This window comes from Bufo gargarizans, chromosome 3 (genome assembly GCF_014858855.1).
Source record: "Bufo gargarizans isolate SCDJY-AF-19 chromosome 3, ASM1485885v1, whole genome shotgun sequence".
Lineage (NCBI taxonomy): Eukaryota > Metazoa > Chordata > Amphibia > Anura > Bufonidae > Bufo > Bufo gargarizans.
Window position 1 is genome coordinate 122,481,769 of NC_058082.1, and position 16,903 is coordinate 122,498,671.

General features: G+C 42.1%; 1 protein-coding gene across 9 annotated transcripts in view; it reads right to left on the bottom strand.

Moving 5' to 3' along the window:
- IKZF4 (IKAROS family zinc finger 4) overlaps window positions 1–16,903 on the bottom strand; it is a 37,918-nt gene that overhangs the window by 5,458 nt on the left and 15,557 nt on the right. For 4 of the 9 annotated variants that reach the window (XM_044288469.1, XM_044288467.1, XM_044288468.1 and 1 more), the window contains 4 exons: window positions 6,926–7,027; window positions 3,467–3,727; window positions 2,880–3,083; window positions 1,658–1,807 (listed from right to left, as the gene is read on the bottom strand). In XM_044288469.1, the coding sequence (XP_044144404.1) occupies window positions 1,658–1,807; window positions 2,880–3,083; window positions 3,467–3,727; window positions 6,926–7,027 (717 nt within the window). The remainder of the gene's footprint in view (window positions 1–1,657; window positions 1,808–2,879; window positions 3,084–3,466; window positions 3,728–6,925; window positions 7,028–16,903) is intronic. The other 5 variants (XM_044288470.1, XM_044288466.1, XM_044288465.1 and 2 more) reach the window with 4 other exon arrangements.

A 16,903-nucleotide genomic window follows, 5' to 3' on the forward strand; every position in this document is an offset into this window, starting at 1 on the left:
TGTCACCAGAAATATTCCTATGGACTGCGAAGGTTACGCTACAGAAGGTTTGAAGGAAATCCTGGCTTAAAGAGGACCTCTCACCACTGCTGACATGCCTGTTTTAATAGCTTCATGCATTCCCCATGTAATAACAATTCTGGAGCCTCTGTTCTTATGATTTTATGTTGTACCATTCCTGTATAATTTCAACTCAGAGTTATGAATGAATTGCTAGCAGTCTGCAGTAAGGGTACAGGGGGTGGTAACCAGTTGGGGGTGTCCCTGCACCGATTGGATAGAGCGAGTCTGTGAAGGGACCCCCCCCCCTAATTGGTTACCTCCCCTCTGTACACTCACTCACTGAAGGCTAATAGCAATTCATTCATAACTTCTTATGGCTCTATGTTGTGCCATGCCTTTAGAATAGAAGCTCCAGAATTGTTATTACATGGGGAAATGCATGGATCGATTAAACCAGGCATGTAGGAGTGGTGACAGCAACTCTTTAAAGGGTTGGCCACTTTCTGGCTACTGGCTCAATGTGTGTGTAAGATGATTATACGGCACTTACTAACACAGCCTTTGTTGATATTCTGCACCATTTTTTATATTTCATAAAGTATGCCCCCCTTGTTGGCAAAGTATTTTATGCTGTCCACACAAAGGTCCTGTCCATAAAATGGCGGCTGATGAAGGGTCATGTGACTTATCAGGTGTAACAAGTCATCTTACAGTAGCCAGGATGTGGCCAACCCCTTTAAAGCCAGGGATACACATGACTTGATACCATCCCCAGCATTGCAATTTGTTATTCCCCTCTCAAAATTAAACTCTGTGCTAGTAGGATTAGAACATGAACAGGTCTCAATGTCTGCGATATTCACTGGTGCATTCAGCAGCCAACTTTATGACTCTTTGCATAGGGAGGCACTAGAGCTGCTGAATACTGAGGACTCCAGAGTCCCTGCACATCACCGACGAGACTCCAGAGCTCGGCTTGCAGCTTATAAATGCTGATTTTATAACAAGTGACCCAGTGCTGGAATCAGTGCAACTTTCACTACTTTATTCTGACCCCAGATACGCCAGCATAAACCCAATGACAGATTCCAAATCCTATTCACATCTACAGGAGTCCTAGATAGGGAGTAGTAGGATAGCCCAGTCAACTGCTTCCATAACTCTGGCCACCTCTAGGCGCCATACAATTGGGTATTCCGATTTCAGCAATGAATGACTGAGAATGGAATAATCCTTTAAAGGGAACCTGTCACCGGGATTTTGTGTATAGAGCTGAGGACATGGGTTGCTAGATGGCCGCTAGCACATCTGCAATATCCAGTCCCCATAGCTCTGTGTGCTTTTATTGTGTAAAAAAACCGATTTGATACATATGTAAATTAACCTGAGATGAGTCCTGTATGTGAGATGAGTCAGGGACAGGACTCATCTCAGGTTAATTTGCATATGTATCAAATCGTTTTTTTACGGCCATTACACTGCCCTTTTTCACAGTCGTGTGAATGTAGCCTAAATTGACTGCACAGAAAATGTTGCCAGTGTAGACATGGACGGCTTTGTATCCACTTTACAGCAGTATTATGCCATTAAAATATAATAATTAAAAGAAAAAGAAAGGTCGGACCTGTCCAGTTACAGAGAAGGACTCACTCACCTGATTGTGCAGAGAGGTGCTGGCCTTCATTGCTGAGGCTCTGCAAGTAGTTGTGGCAGCGCTCCTTGTGCTCCTCCAGTGTGTTCTGCTGCTTGTAGCTGCGGCCGCAGTAGTTGCACTTGTAGGGCTTGCCGACTGTGGGGGAGGAGACTGGAAAAAATGAAAAATAGAGCCTGCCCATAAAACAGAGATATGTGCCCTACAAACTTTATGTAGAAAGGGGACAGAGTAAATTAGAAGGGGTGGGGGTTGTTCCACTAATAACACATCCCCCATCGACAGGACAGGTTATAAACGTTTGATCGCTGGGAGTCTGACCATTGGGACCCCTAGCAATCATGAGAAAGAGGGTCTGCAAGTGCCACTGGACTGCCCCATGGACCACAGTGCTTGCATGCTCCATTCTCATGAGGAAGTTCAGCAGAACTTGTGGACTTCCATTCTCGTGATTGCTTAGGGTCCCAGCAGTCAGACCCCTAGCGATCAAACTCACTCAAAGCCGGTCCTGTGGAAAGGGGATAAGTGGCAATATGAAGAGAAACATTTCTCAGTTGTAGGAGAATCGTGTACAATCTTGAGAATCAATCAGGAGTGTACATATCTGGTGGAAGGTCCACTTAGCCACTGGTTATAGGGGAGCCTCTCGTGTGGTGCTGTATTTTCATATTCCATAGGCCTCATGGCCGGCGGCCATGGATTGCAGACCTGCTGTTTGCAGGCCGCAATATGGCCACGGCCGCCCAACGGTCGTGTGCATGAGGCCATATAGTGACAAATATTAAGATATTAACATGATGATGTGACAGATAATGAAAGATTCCCATTGACATGCATCAAGAATACACAAATATAAGAAGCCGACCGTTCTTAGTATGCAGAGGTAGCACAGTGCTGTCATAATCAACATGATATAGTGCAATCACTTATAGGGCAAAAGAAAGCTAATGTCTGGAAGCCATAAATATTAAATATAATAAATTAGACAAAATCATGCTTTTTTTGTATAATTCCCTCTAGAGGAAAAAATGAGACTTGACCTATTTGACATCGGCCATGTAAACCAAAATTATTCTTGAACCTAAAAAGTGATGTGCAGTAACAGTAAGCAACATATCTGCATCTATCAGCATGCACTGCGACTACCACTGGATACTAGAACGAGTGCGATAGCGGAGTGTCGAGAAGAATAGGATTGTGTACACAGTACTTCAGGCACACTCACCAGCGTGCGTGCGCAGGTGACCTGTTAATGCATCCCGCCGACGGCAAGCGTAGTTACAGAAGGGGCACTTGAAAGGCTTCTCACCCGAGTGCAGTTTGATGTGACGTAAGAGGTTCCCCTTCTGGGTAAAGGAGGCACCACACTGGTTACAGTGAAATGGCCGCTCACCTGAAACAGCATCAAACATAAAGTCCCCGCTGAGTGCTGCAACACAACAGCAAGCTGGTTAGTATCTCATCGACACATGGAGCTAAGGCCCATCAGTCCCTGCCTACTTCTACTTCTCTAGAAAGCTGCAAAGAGGTGCCTGGCGCATGGCGCACACTGATATTCTATCACTTGGTGAATTTAGGTCAATGCTGTGTGACGCCATGGCAAGTTTTACCCTAACAATCTGCTTTTTATGGTATGCTAGCCAATGCAAAAACTGGCATAATGTATTATTCTATAAGTTCTCTCATGGTCATGTATCTAGTGTCAACACAAGCCTGATTTGCGATTCCAATAAAATATTATCATCAAATACATACAGGAAAAAGCTGACAACCATCTGGCAGCTACAGTAATTCCATCTAAATCGGGCTCACCCGTGTGGCTTCGTTTATGCACCATCAGCACATTAGGACCAATGCAGACCATCCCACAAATGTCACACTTCAGCTTGCCATTGGGTAGGCGGATGCCTCCTGGAGAATGGGGATCTTGTCCAGGGCCATCACAGTACCCAAGAGGCTCGACCAGCGAGTCGTCAGGCATGGCCCCATCTTCTTTCTCGCTTAGCCGGTCTTCATGGTTGAGATGACGCCCAGACTCATCATCACTGTACATTTCTACCTTTATAGAGTTTGCTACAAAAGCAAAACCAGAAATTATATTTTTAGATTTTCTCTAAGGCTAGTTCCAAAGCTGTGCTAAAGCTATCTGGTAGGGTGTTCCAGCAAAGAACAGCCTACCAGAGTTCACCATATCCAGCCTAGCCAAAAACTGCCGTGCACCACCAGGCCCCACTGACTAGAACGGGATCCAAACAGTTTTTGTCCGGACAAAAACTGGTGAATGCACTGGTTTTTGTCCGTCTGAAACCCGCCTGGAGCCCATTCTAAATCAGTGGGGTCTGGTGGTGCACGCCAGTATCCGGCAAGGCTGGATACAATGAACTCTGGCAGGATGTTCCCCTGCTAGAACAGCCTGCTGGATAGCTTTAGCGCAGGTGTGAAACTAGACGAAGATATAGATGTAGTTTTTCCATCTTAACTTACGTGTGCAGATTCGCAGTTTGGTACAGTACAATGCAAGTGAACTGGGTTTCTAAACTCCAGTTCTCATCCAGTCAAAAAAGTAGCGTTCAGTGCCTGCGAAAATCTGCAGCGCTCTGACTTTGCTGTGGATGGTGTTTTAGAATTTTCACAGTGGATATAACCCTTTGCATTTTGTCAAAAATGCCTGAAATGAGACCCCCCATGGAAATATCATACATTTACATGGTTAGAACACCTCTTTAAGCTATATTTTTTAGAAAACTGTAAAACACCCTCATTCATACGTCAGTGATTTCCATCAGTGATTTTTAGCCAAAACCAGGTGCGGCTCTAGACACAGAACAGGCGCAGATCTTTCCCTTGTACCTTATGTCTGTGGAGGCTCCAATCATCGTTTTGACTCCCAATAACTTTTGGAAATCACTGACCAAAACACTAATGTGTGAATTAGGCTTTAGGCTCCATGCACGTGTATTTTGCTCTGCAAAAACAGATCCACAAAATACAGACAGCTTCCATGTGAATTCCATCATTTTTTGACCCATTAATAGAAAGGGCTATTCTTGTCTGCAGTATAGACCAAAATAGAACGACCAAACAGATCTGCAAAAAATATGCATGTGTGCATGGCCCCATAAAAATGAATGCTATGTGCTATCCACAAAAAATGCAGATGGATAAAAAAACAAAAAAACAAACAAACACAGTTGTGTGCATGAGGCTTTAACAGTACAATAATAAGTGAACACACATATAGAGAAGTACAATACATATACAGCGGTGGTTGCCAGCAAGGGTTTCATGGAATTCTTCAGAGATTCCCAGAAGACAAGAGCTGAGATGGAAAAACAGTCAACAACTAATGGGCCAAGATCTACAGTTATAGCCTGGTTTTACCCTTCAATTCAGCAAGCTCCCTTGTGGTAAGGATGAGAATAGGACCTCACGGATGTGAAACAGTTTTTTTTAGGGGTTTTTCCACAGGAGTGAGGTTGGGAATCCCTGATCTACAGTCCAACTCAACCTGCCAACCACATAATGAACACCACATCAGCAGACCATAATGGGCACAATGGGACCTCATTGTCTTCTAGGCATGCTCAGTGACCTGTGTAGAGGTCAGGAGGGAGTAGATAAACTGTGATATCACCCACCAGTGAGCCCCAAAGATACAATGGCCTCAGGATATGATATTTTAAACATACAATGGTCTTTCCTGGGCCATCGTAAGTTGAAACTGGACTCGATATACAATGTCTCAGACCCAGACCCAACCAATCTACATTGTCAATTCTCTGGTTAACCACCTTTACTGGTTGTGTAGTAGCGTCCCTGTGTTACTACATGTTCTGTACTATCCCCCATCTGTTCCGGGATGAGATGCTCCTTTGGACACCAGGTGAGCTGCGACTCCACTTTATTTTCTAGTACATCTATGAAGTACCCTGAAGTATCTCCTACCATCACCATAGAAAATTATTTGCAGCTTCCAGCATCTATTCCGGACTGTTATATGTAAAAACTTGCTTTATTAGTCCTTCACTTTTTCTTATCCTGGGATGATATTTTTGGTCTTTGAAGCCAATTACCAGTTTTCCATAGTTATGGACTTTAGTAACAATTGTTTCAACTTACAATGGCAGCTAATGGCAGGCGGCGATGGGGACGAGCCTCTCTAGCATAGCAGGTGATGCTAGGGAGGCTTGTCCCCGTCACCGCCTGGATGTTTTCTTCCGTGCATGGAGAGAGGCAGTGGCGGCCGTGCGGGGACCAGGAGCAGCGCAGGGAGCCAGGTAAGTAAAATCAGTGTGATGGGCCTGGGCATATAAGAGGGTATTTACAGGCCTGGATAACCCCTTAAAAAAAAAAATGTGCCCCATAATTTAAACAATAGATCATTTTCTGATGACCCATTCCCTTTAAAAAAATAATTAAAAAAATAGCAATGTAATCACACTATGCAGAAACACATTGTCTGTAAGAGAAAAATCACATTCTCTGTCTTCAAAGGTAGGCAAATGTATACGAATAGTTGAAGGTTGTATCCCATTTTGGAGATGACATAGCTGGAGCAGCCACAGGGAATTTAAGTGTAGTCTATAGCCTTAAATTTCCCATGGCACCCCTGAAACGCAAAGTGCCAAACCTTTGATAATAGTATGCGGTCCTGAAAATATAAAAAAAAAAATAATAATTACGTGCTCCACAACGGTCACCGTTTGTCTGTATATAGAGTACAGCTGCACACAGTGACGGTTTTCATCCAGTACATTAAAGTGTCAAACTCTAGATCAGGGGTCAGAAATCTCCAGCACGCGCAGAACTACAACTCCCAGCATGTTCCATTCACTTCTATGGGAGTTCTGTGAACAGCCATGCAAGTGTACATGATGGGAGTCGTAGTCTCACCACAGCTGGAGTGCCAAATGTTGCGGATCCCTGCTCTAGAGTGACTGCAAACAAGAGCATCTGGAGAAATGCAGGAGGCTTGGATCCGGTTGGAGTAGGAAAACCGTCCACATATTCAGCATTTTTCATTTGATAAATCATCCGATAAGGAAATAATCTCTAAAAAAGGTGCTGATGATAATCAATATAAAATAGCTCATCTGAAATCCAGTTTATGGGGTTAGATCATGTCAGCTGTTACCTGGAGAACGCGCATTCATCTCCCAGTATACTCCAGTTTCCAGGGCTGGGAAGTATTCAGGCAGTTACTCATAGAGGATATTCTTGTGTCAACACTTGTTTCATAGCTAAAAGATCAAATAACTACAGTACACTTACCACTAAGCGAACGTCTTGGGGATGAGTGTCTGCTGTTTGGCGTGCTTACAGTAGGTCCAATCAAGGCTTCGGAGAAATCCTTGTCCAGAGAGGAGTCGCCAGCTGCAGTGCCAAGGAAAACAGTGTATTCAGACAGGTAATGGGAGGAGTGCGGCCTGGCAGAGCACCAGTCTCCTTAAACAAACCCTGGGCACCACACTGTCAGTCTTCAACATAATGACCAATAAGGGGCATCTGCACAAAGCGGACATTGTCTGAACGGGGGCATCTGGAGTAAGTGCATGGAGTTCTGCAGGCCTTATTGAGATGAATGGGACAGTCGGAGATATGCTGTATGTGAACATACCCTTAGGATATTGCAGTTCTAATTGGCTTTGTATCTTAATATAATATATGGGCATACACATCTTAACCTTTTCATTCACCCTTTTCTGGGCAGAGAAGATGGTAGGAGCTTGCGGTATTATGTGGCAGTGAGGTACAGTGCTCAATTGCTTCAATAGCGCTTCTTTGTACTGTGACTACAATAACATTTGTATATTGTATTATTGTCTTAGAATCCTTGTCCTGTACGAATAATAAAGGGCATCTGTCAGCAGTTTTATGCTGCTCTATCTAAAGACCCCCACGCGCATTAGTGTATCGTCAGTGGAGGGAAGCATTGGGCAAAGTGAGTATATTTGTCTGATCCTTCTGTTCTACTGGGAGATACGCAGCCGCCAGCGGTGTCCGATAGCGGTTTTCTCCAGTCAAACCAACCGATTGAATACACATACACTTTTGGCTGAACAGAACATGTATGTGTATGGGGATATTGGGAGAGATGGCTCACTAATTTATTTGCGACTTTTATTAGATCCCCCTTATACATACAAAAAGCAGTCTATGAATTCTAAAAATTTCTATACAAAAACACTATACAATTCATGTATTTTTAAAACCTTAAAAAAATTAGACATTTTTCGTTTTTCTGATATCAAAATAGACCGCAATTTTCTAAAAAAAAAAAAAAAAAAAAAGTGTAGCAGCTCTGTCTTTCTGAGCACCCGTCATGTTTCTTGAGGTGCTAGAATGCATAAATACCCCCCCAAATTACCCCATTTTAGAAAGAAGACACTCCAAAGTATTCGCGGAGGGGCATGGTGAGTTCATGTACGATTTAATTTTTTTTCACAAGTTAGCGGAAAATGACACTTTCTGAGGAAAAAAAAAATAATAATAATAATAATAATGTTTCCATTTCTGTTAACTTCTGGCAAAAAAAAAAAAAATCTCCTACGGACTCACTATGCCCCTCAGTGAATACCTTGGGGTGTCTACTTTCTGAAATGGGGTCATTTGTGGGGTGTGTTTACTGTTCTGGCATTTTGGGCGGGGCTAAATTGTGAGCAACCCTGTAAAGCCTAAAGGTACTCGTTGGACTTTCGGCCCCTTTGCGCACCTAGGCTGCAAAAAAGTGTCACATGTGGTATCGCCGTACTCAGAAGAAGTAGGGCAATGTGTTTTGGGGTGTATTTTTACATATACCCATGCTGGGTGAGAGAAATATCTCTGTAAATTGACAACTTTGTATCAAAATTATTTATTTTTTTTCTTTCCCTACTTCTCCTGAGTATGGCGATACCACATGTGTGACACTTTTTTGCAGCCTAGGTGCGCAAAGGGGCCCAAGTTCCAATGAGTACTTTTAGGATTTCACAGGGCATTTTTACGCATTTGGATTCCAAACTACTTCTCACGCATTAGGACCCCTAAAATGCCAGGGCAGTATAAATACCCCACAAGTGACCCCATTTTAGAAAGAAGACACCCCAAGGTATTCCGTGAGGGGTATGGCGAGTTCATGTAAGATTTTATTTTTTGTCACAAGTTAGTGGAATGTGAGACTTTGTAAGAAAAAATAAAAATAAAAAATCAATTTCCTCTAACTTGTGCCCAAAAAAATAAATAAAAAAATCTATTAGATAATTACATTCCTTTTTACTGTTTAAAGAAGACCTTTCATGGGAATTTTCTAGTTTAATTAAACACCTTTCCTTGCTGCTGCTGACACCCTGGTTGTTGTTTTTTTTAATATTGCTGGTACGCCTCACTGTAGTTTTCGCCCCCAGTATGTTAACCCTCAGCATCAGTACAGGAGGAGACGCCAGTTTTTTTTTTTTTATGCGGATAGGATGCGGACCCATTCATTTCAATGGGTCCGGAAAAGATGCAGACAGCACACCGTGTGCTGTCCTCATCAGCATGTCCATTCCATAGCCCCGCAAAAAAAAAAAATAGAACATGTCCTATTCTTGCCAGTTTGTTGATCTGCAAAAAAATAAAAATAAAACACAGGGATGGCATACGGATGTTTTTTTCTTTTTCGGGGCGGATCTCCAATTTGCGGACCGCAAAACACAGTCGTGTGCATGTAGCCTAATTGTAACAAATTACCAGAGAGGTCTGTGCAGCTTCTGCTTAGGCTTTGTTCACATTTACATCAGATATTCCTTTATTCCATCTCATCACAGGAACAAACAAACTGAATGCAAGCCTAAAATGAAAACTGATCTGTCACATGATGGACCTTAATGGCACCCATTAACTATATTGGGATCAGTTGGTTTGCTGCTGTCATTTTATCAGACAATATAGCACCGAATGAGGTCCTATCTTACCCTGCATTTTTGTTACGTAGATGTGAACAGGCACTTACCGGTATATATTTTGTATCCAGAACATAGTTTTTCCTAAATATAATAGTATCAACAGAGAGGGGCTAGTTATCTACTATTTACTGCCTCTGAATGAAAGCAAGTGTTTTCATTCACTGACAGAAAAACAAGACCATGAAAAAGACAAAGAAGTAAAGCACAAAGAATATTACAGAGTTGTATTTCTTCTAGTTTGTACTGTGACTGAAGGGGTATTGCCATCTTGGGCATTTGTGGCATAGTCTATAAATTCTTGATGTGTGGGCCGCTTCATGAATTCTTTACATAAAGCCCCTTTTATTAAACGCTATATCAAATCCATAAACCACGGGAGTTCATACATTAAAACCATCAGTTTTTCTATAAAGAAATAAAAAACAAAAGATCTAAATGAAAGAAAATTAAAAAAAATTAAGAGACTTCAAGTGCTTTCAAATGATTGGGACCGAATCACTAGATAAATGTAATATTATTATTGCTTTGTAGACATTTTTACAGTTAACGCTCACATTACAGATTTTCTTAACCAAAAATTGGAGCAAATCTCAGAAGAGGAACAAAGCAAGAACATTGCCAAAATGAAAGGTGTGTGGATGTTGCATTTCCTCTCCTGGGATTGTTCCCATGGTGACGCTTCCTTCTGAAGTAATGTTCATTTAGTGTTCACAATTTGTAAAGTTATCCTGATGAACTGTTCCATCCTAAGGGTATGTTCAGATGGAGGATTTTGTCCGTGACAAATTCGACCATGTATCCGAGGCAGAAACTGCTGTGGGTTCTGCCGTGGGTATTCATGTGTCCCCCACTCTAGGTTTTGCTACATTAAATGGAGCCAAACCAAAAACAAGCTCCCGCTGCAGCTTTGCAAGGGGTCCTCACGGATGCGGTTTCAGTGCAGATTCAGCCCAGTTTTCGACACCGACTCTGCGCTGAAACCACCGCCCCAAATCCTCCATTTACTCATCTTCATTCCCAAACTGCGCTGTCACATAAAAACTTCAGTACATGGACTGTACAATGCGTATTCTTATGGCCTAATAACTATAGATGACTTCAGTTAAGGAGCAAGATTTACTGTTGATTTATATATACACACACCTACATAATTCTTATGTAATACCTATATTATGTAATACCCATGTACTACCATTGCTATTATGTACCCGAGTTTACCGGTTTGAAACTCAAAATTAAATAAAAATTATTGTCTCTCAAAATCCTCCATGTGAACATACTCTTCGGGTGTTGTACTCTACCAATATGCCCTTCTATAAATTCTCAGCATTTCTTCTGTAGCGGACTTTAAAATAAAACATAAAATAATAACCACATGTTAATTTGTATAAGTGCGTGTTAGGGCTCTTTCACACTTGCGTTCTTGTCTTCCGGCATAGAGTTCCGTCGTCGGGGCTCTATGCCGGAAGAATCCTGATTAGTTTTATCCTAATGCATTCTGAATGGAGAGAAATCCGTTCAGGATGCATCAGGATGTCTTCAGTTCCGGACCGGAACGGTTTTTTGGCCGGAGAAAATACCGCAGCATGCTGCGCTTTTTGCTCCGGCCAAAAATCCTGAACACTTGCCGCAAGGCCGGATCCGGAATTAATGCCCACTGAAAGGCATTGATCCGGATCCGGCCTTAAGCTAAATGTCGTTTCGGCGCATTGCCGTATCCGATGTTTAGCTTTTTCTGAATGGTTACCATGGCTGCCGGGACGCTGAAGTCCTGGCAGCCATGGTAAAGTGTAGTGGGGAGCAGGGGAGCAGCATACTTACCGTCCGTGCGGCTCCCGGGGCGCTCCAGAGTGATGTCAGGGCGCCCTACGCGCATGGGGCACTCTGACGTCATTCTGGAGCGCCCCGGGAGCCGCACGGACTGTAAGTTAGTATACCGCTCCCCACTACTACTATGGCAACCAGGACTTTAATAGCGTCCTGGTTGCCATAGTAACACTGAACGCATTTTGAAAACGGATCAGTCTTCAAATGCTTTCAGTTCACTTGCGTTTTTCCGGATGCGGCGTGTAATTCCGGCAAGTGGAGTACACGCCGGATCCGGACAACGCAAGTGTGAAAGAGCCCTTAAAGGCACTCTGCAAGCAAGTTTGACAACTAAATACACTGCACCCCATGCACTCAGACATTGGCTGGCGACAGGCTGATGCAGCTTTAGATCTACTCCCCTATTTTTGTTAAGCTGGCCGGAACACTGTACAAAACAAGCACACGTTTGTCTCTCCCCCTATATCGTCACAGATTGTAAGTGCCGGTAAGCATGGCCCTCAATCCTCATTTTTAATTGTTGACCTGATTGTGCCATGTAATGTATAATTTTATTTGCACATGAGCCCTGCTGCGGAATAGGATGGCGATATATCTATCTAAGTAAAGATTATTATTATGCAAAAGGACTGACAGATAAAAAGCAATGACAGCTAGATGTTTTATCACTGCAGTACTGAAGCAGCTCATACACTGAGCCTGAAGCGTTGCAGCCTGCGGGCCCGGTGCCCATGGTATTTGTCAGCAGTTTTGCATCGACTATATTGCTGACATACTCCCTTTAGGGTGGGTTCACACAGGTTTTAGTGGTATTGTGCACTTTCTTGGTTTTTGGGGCTTTTTTTTTGTTCACCTGTATATTTTGGTATTGCTTTTGTGGTAAAAAATAAAATAAAAATCCAGGTGTTAGCTGAAAGTCTCACTGGAGTGCCATAGCCCCTTCAAACAGCGTATCGTCTGGGGTGCCTGGAGTTGGACCCCCACCGATCAGATATGGATGACCTATCCTGAGGATATGTGATCAATACTGTACTCTAAGAAAGCCCCTATAACACACAGCACATTTGATACAGACTTTCTGCAACCCATTAATCAGAACATGACTTGCAGAGATCTAAATGTCTGTGTGCACCTTCATTTTATATTAGCATAAAAATGAAAACTGAAATGTGAAAGGAACCTAGTAAAATAATCATTAGCTGTATTAGGCCTCATGCACACGGCCGTGTTCCGCGGCCGAGAGCGGACCGTGGAAACCCAGCCGCGGAACACGGCGTGTGCATGAGGCCTTAGTCCATGGATGACAGTATTAAAGTAGTATATTAATATTTACCATTGTGTTTCCCTCTTGAGTGTGCCCCCTTACTATTGCTCTTACAACCTGCACTGTTATGGGTTATTTTACTGTTACTACTATTTTTTTCTGTTATTCTATTACAATCACAATTTACCAACTTTACAGTATTAACTATAGTGGCAATATTAAAAATATATGTTTCATACATGACTAAGAGTAAGATTATCAATACAATTGATTATTTGATATAGACAATCTGAGAACTACTACTATACTGTGAAACGTTGTCATCTAATACACTATGTTAATAAAAAAAAAAAATCACTTCTAATAAAGCCAAACCACAGATTGAATTAATGTTATAATATTTGATATCATATAGCTAAACAATGATGTTGCTACTTTCAGCATAGTTATTAGGGTTACACAATGTTAATAAAGCATACATTTTTAGCTAGAACCCATGCTATATATATACACGACTCATCAATAATGCTGAAAATGTATGAATAACTTCTTTTTGCACATTATATACTTAATGTTGGGAAAATGTTTTCCTTTTTTCATGTTGTAATTGTGATGCTTTTAAAATGAAAGAAACTCAATAAAAAGATTTTTACAAGAAAATTACCTATCGTTTAAGTCACCTTTTTGTGTTAAGTGTAATTTTTTTTGTCACTATCTATATTTAAAAAAATTCTATAATTTTGACCCTGGCTACTAGGTCTAATAATATCGCATGATTTTCTATACTGTACAGGTAACTTTTCAGAAGTTATTATCATTATAACCCCAAACAGAATTACAATGACAAGTAATACCTCTGTACAGATAACACACGATCCATCATACACAATAGGTGAAATCACAACTTAGGCTACTTTCACGCTGGCGTTTCTGGGTCCACTTGTGAGATCCGTTTCAGGGCTCTCACAAGCGGCCCAAAACAGATCAGTTTAGCCCCTATGCATACTGAATGGATAAGGATCAATTTGGCTGCGTTTCGTCTCATTTTATTATTTTTTTTTAGACGGTCACTAAAACGCGGCTTGCAGCATTTTGGTGTCCACCTGACTATGCAGAGACTAATAGATCCGTCTATACTTACAATGTAAGTCAATGGGGACGGAACAGTTTTTCACTGACACAATATGGTGCAATTGAAAACTGATCCATCTCCTGTTGACTTTCAATGTAAGTCAAGACGGATCCTTTTTTTTTTTTTAGAATGAATAATGCAAACGGATCTATTATTAACGGATACAAGCGTTTGCATTATTCGCGTGGATCCGTCTGTGCAGATACAAGACAGATCTGCACAAAACGAGAGGTCTTCAGGACCTGGGTAAAGGACCTGTGGTAACGTCACTGCGCTCATCACATGGTCCATCACATGATCTTTTACTATGGCAATGGATCATGTGATGGACCATGTGATGAGCACAGTGACGTCACCAGAGGTCCTTTACCCAGTTCCTGAAGAAAGAAGACAGAACTGAAGCCGGACTGCACGAACAAGTGGATTAAGGTGAGTAAAAATAATTACTATGTACTATGCATTCTGTATTAAGAATGCTATTATTTTCCCTTATAACCATGTTATAAGGGAAAATAATAATGATTGGGTCTCCATCCCGATAGTCTCCTAGTAACCGTGCGTGAAAATTGCACCGCATCCGCACTTGCTTGCGATTTTCACGCAGTCCCATTCACTTTTATGGGGCCTGCGTTGCATGAAAAACGCACAAAATAGAGCACAAGTGATGTGTGAAAATCACCGCTCACCTCACGCATTGCACCCGCGCGGAAAACTCGCCCGTGTGAAAGGGGCCTTAACCACCCCAGGACCGCTGTACGCAGGATTGCGTCCAGGCGGCGGCCCTGTTATTCAGAGTGGACGCGCCGGCGTTTTGATAACAGCGTCTAATATACCTGCTACCTGGTCCTCTGGTGGTCCCTTTTGCTCGGATCGACCACCAGAGGACACAGGCAGCTCTGTAATAAGTATCACCAAGCACCACACTACACTACACCCCCCCCCCCCGGTCACTTATTAACCCTTGATCACCCCCTGTCATTGATCACCCCCCTTTAAGGCTCCATTCAGACGTCCGTATGTGTTTTTTACGGATCCACGCATCCATGGATCGGATCTGCAAAACACATACGGACGTCTGAATGGAGCCTTACAGGGGGGTGATCAGGGAGTCTATATGGGATGATCACCCCCTGTAAGGCTCCATTCAGAGGTCCGTATGTGTTTTGCAGATCCATGGATCGGATCCGCAAAACACATACGGACGTCTGAACGGAGCCTTACAGGGGGGTGATCAATGACAGGGGGGGTGATCAGGGAGTCTATATGGGGTGATCACCCCCCTGTAAGGCTCCATTCAGACGTCCGTCCGTGGATCCTTACAGGGGGGTGATCACTGACGGGGTGGTGATCACCCCATATAGACTCCTTGATCACCCCCCTGTAAGGCTCCATTCAGACATTTTTTGGCACAAGTTAGCGGAAATTATTATAATTTTTTTTTTTCCTTACAAAGTCTCATATTCCACTAACTTGTGTCAAAAATTAAATCTCACATGAACTCACTATACCCCTCACGGAATCCAAATGCGTAAAATTTTTTAGACATTTATATTCCAGACTTCTCACGCATTAGGGCCCCTAAAATGCCAGGGCAGTATAACTACTCCACAAGTGACCCCATTTTGGAAAGACGACACCCCAAGGTACTCCGTGAGGGGCATGGCGAGTTCCTAGAATGTTTTGTCACGTTAGCAGAAAAAGATTTTTTTTTTTTTGGGGGGGGGGGGGGGGAGAATGTGGGCCCCTTTGCCCACCTAGGCTGCAAAAAAGTGTCACACACGTGGTATCGCCGTACTCAGGAGAAGTTGGGGAATGTGTTTTGGGGTGTCATTTTACATATACCCATGCTGGGTGAGATAAATATCTCGGCAAAAGACAACTTTTCCCATTTTCTTTTTATACAAAGTTGGCATTTGACCGAGATATTTATCTCACCCAGCATGGGTATATGTAAAATGACACCCCAAAACACATTCCCCAACTTCTCCTGAGTACGGCGATACCAGATGTGTGACACTTTTTTGCAGCCTAGGTGGGCAAAGGGACCCACATTCCAAAGTGCACCTTTCGGATTTCACCGGTCATTTTTTACAGATTTTGATTGCAAAGTACTTCTCACACATATATGCCCCTAAATTGCCAGGGCAGTATAACTACGCCACAAGTGACCCCATTTTGGAAAGAAGACACCCCAAAGGTATTCCATGAGGGGCATGGCGAGTTCCTAGAATTTTTAATTTTTTGTCGCAAGTTAGTGGAATATGAGACTTTGTAAGGAAAAAAAAAAATTATTATTATTATTATTATAATAATAATAATAATTTTCCGCTAATTTGTGACAAAAAATAAAAAGTTCTATGAACTCACTATGCCCATCAGCGAATACCTTAGGGTGTCTACTTTCCGAAATGGGGTCATTTGTGTGGTTTTTCTACTGTTTGGGCATTGCAGAACCTCAGGAATCATGACAGGTGCTCAGAAAGTCAGAGCTGCTTCAAAAAGCGGAAATTCACATTTTTGTACAATAGTGTGTAAATGCTATAACTTTTACCCAAACCATTTTTTTTTTGCCCAAACATTTTTTTTTATCAAAGACATGTAGAACAATAAATTTAGAGAAAAATTTATATATAGATGTCATTTTTTTTTTTTTGCAAAAATTTCTGTAAATTTCGATTAATAACAAAAAAAAGTGAAAATGTCAGCAGCAATGAAATACCACCAAATGAAAGCTCTATTAGTGAGAAGAAAAGGAGGTAAAATTCATTTGGGTGGTAAGTTGCATGACAGAGCAAAAAAACGGTGAAAGTAGTGTAGTGCAGAATTGTAAAAAGTGGTCTGGTCATTAAGGGTGTTTAAGCTAGGGGGGCTGAAGAAGTGGTTAAAGATGAACTAAACCCTGAAATAAAAAAAAAATAAATAAAAAAAAAAACACACAAATACATTTAATCCCTTTTTTTTTATTTTAAGAAGTTTAGAGGATAGCTCAAAAGACAAAGCTTTTTCTTTCCACCACTTTGCTCTACATTTGCCTACAGAGCCACTAAATGAAGGAGCCTGGCATCACACACTGAATAGGAAGTTCAGGAAAGGGGCGGGGCATA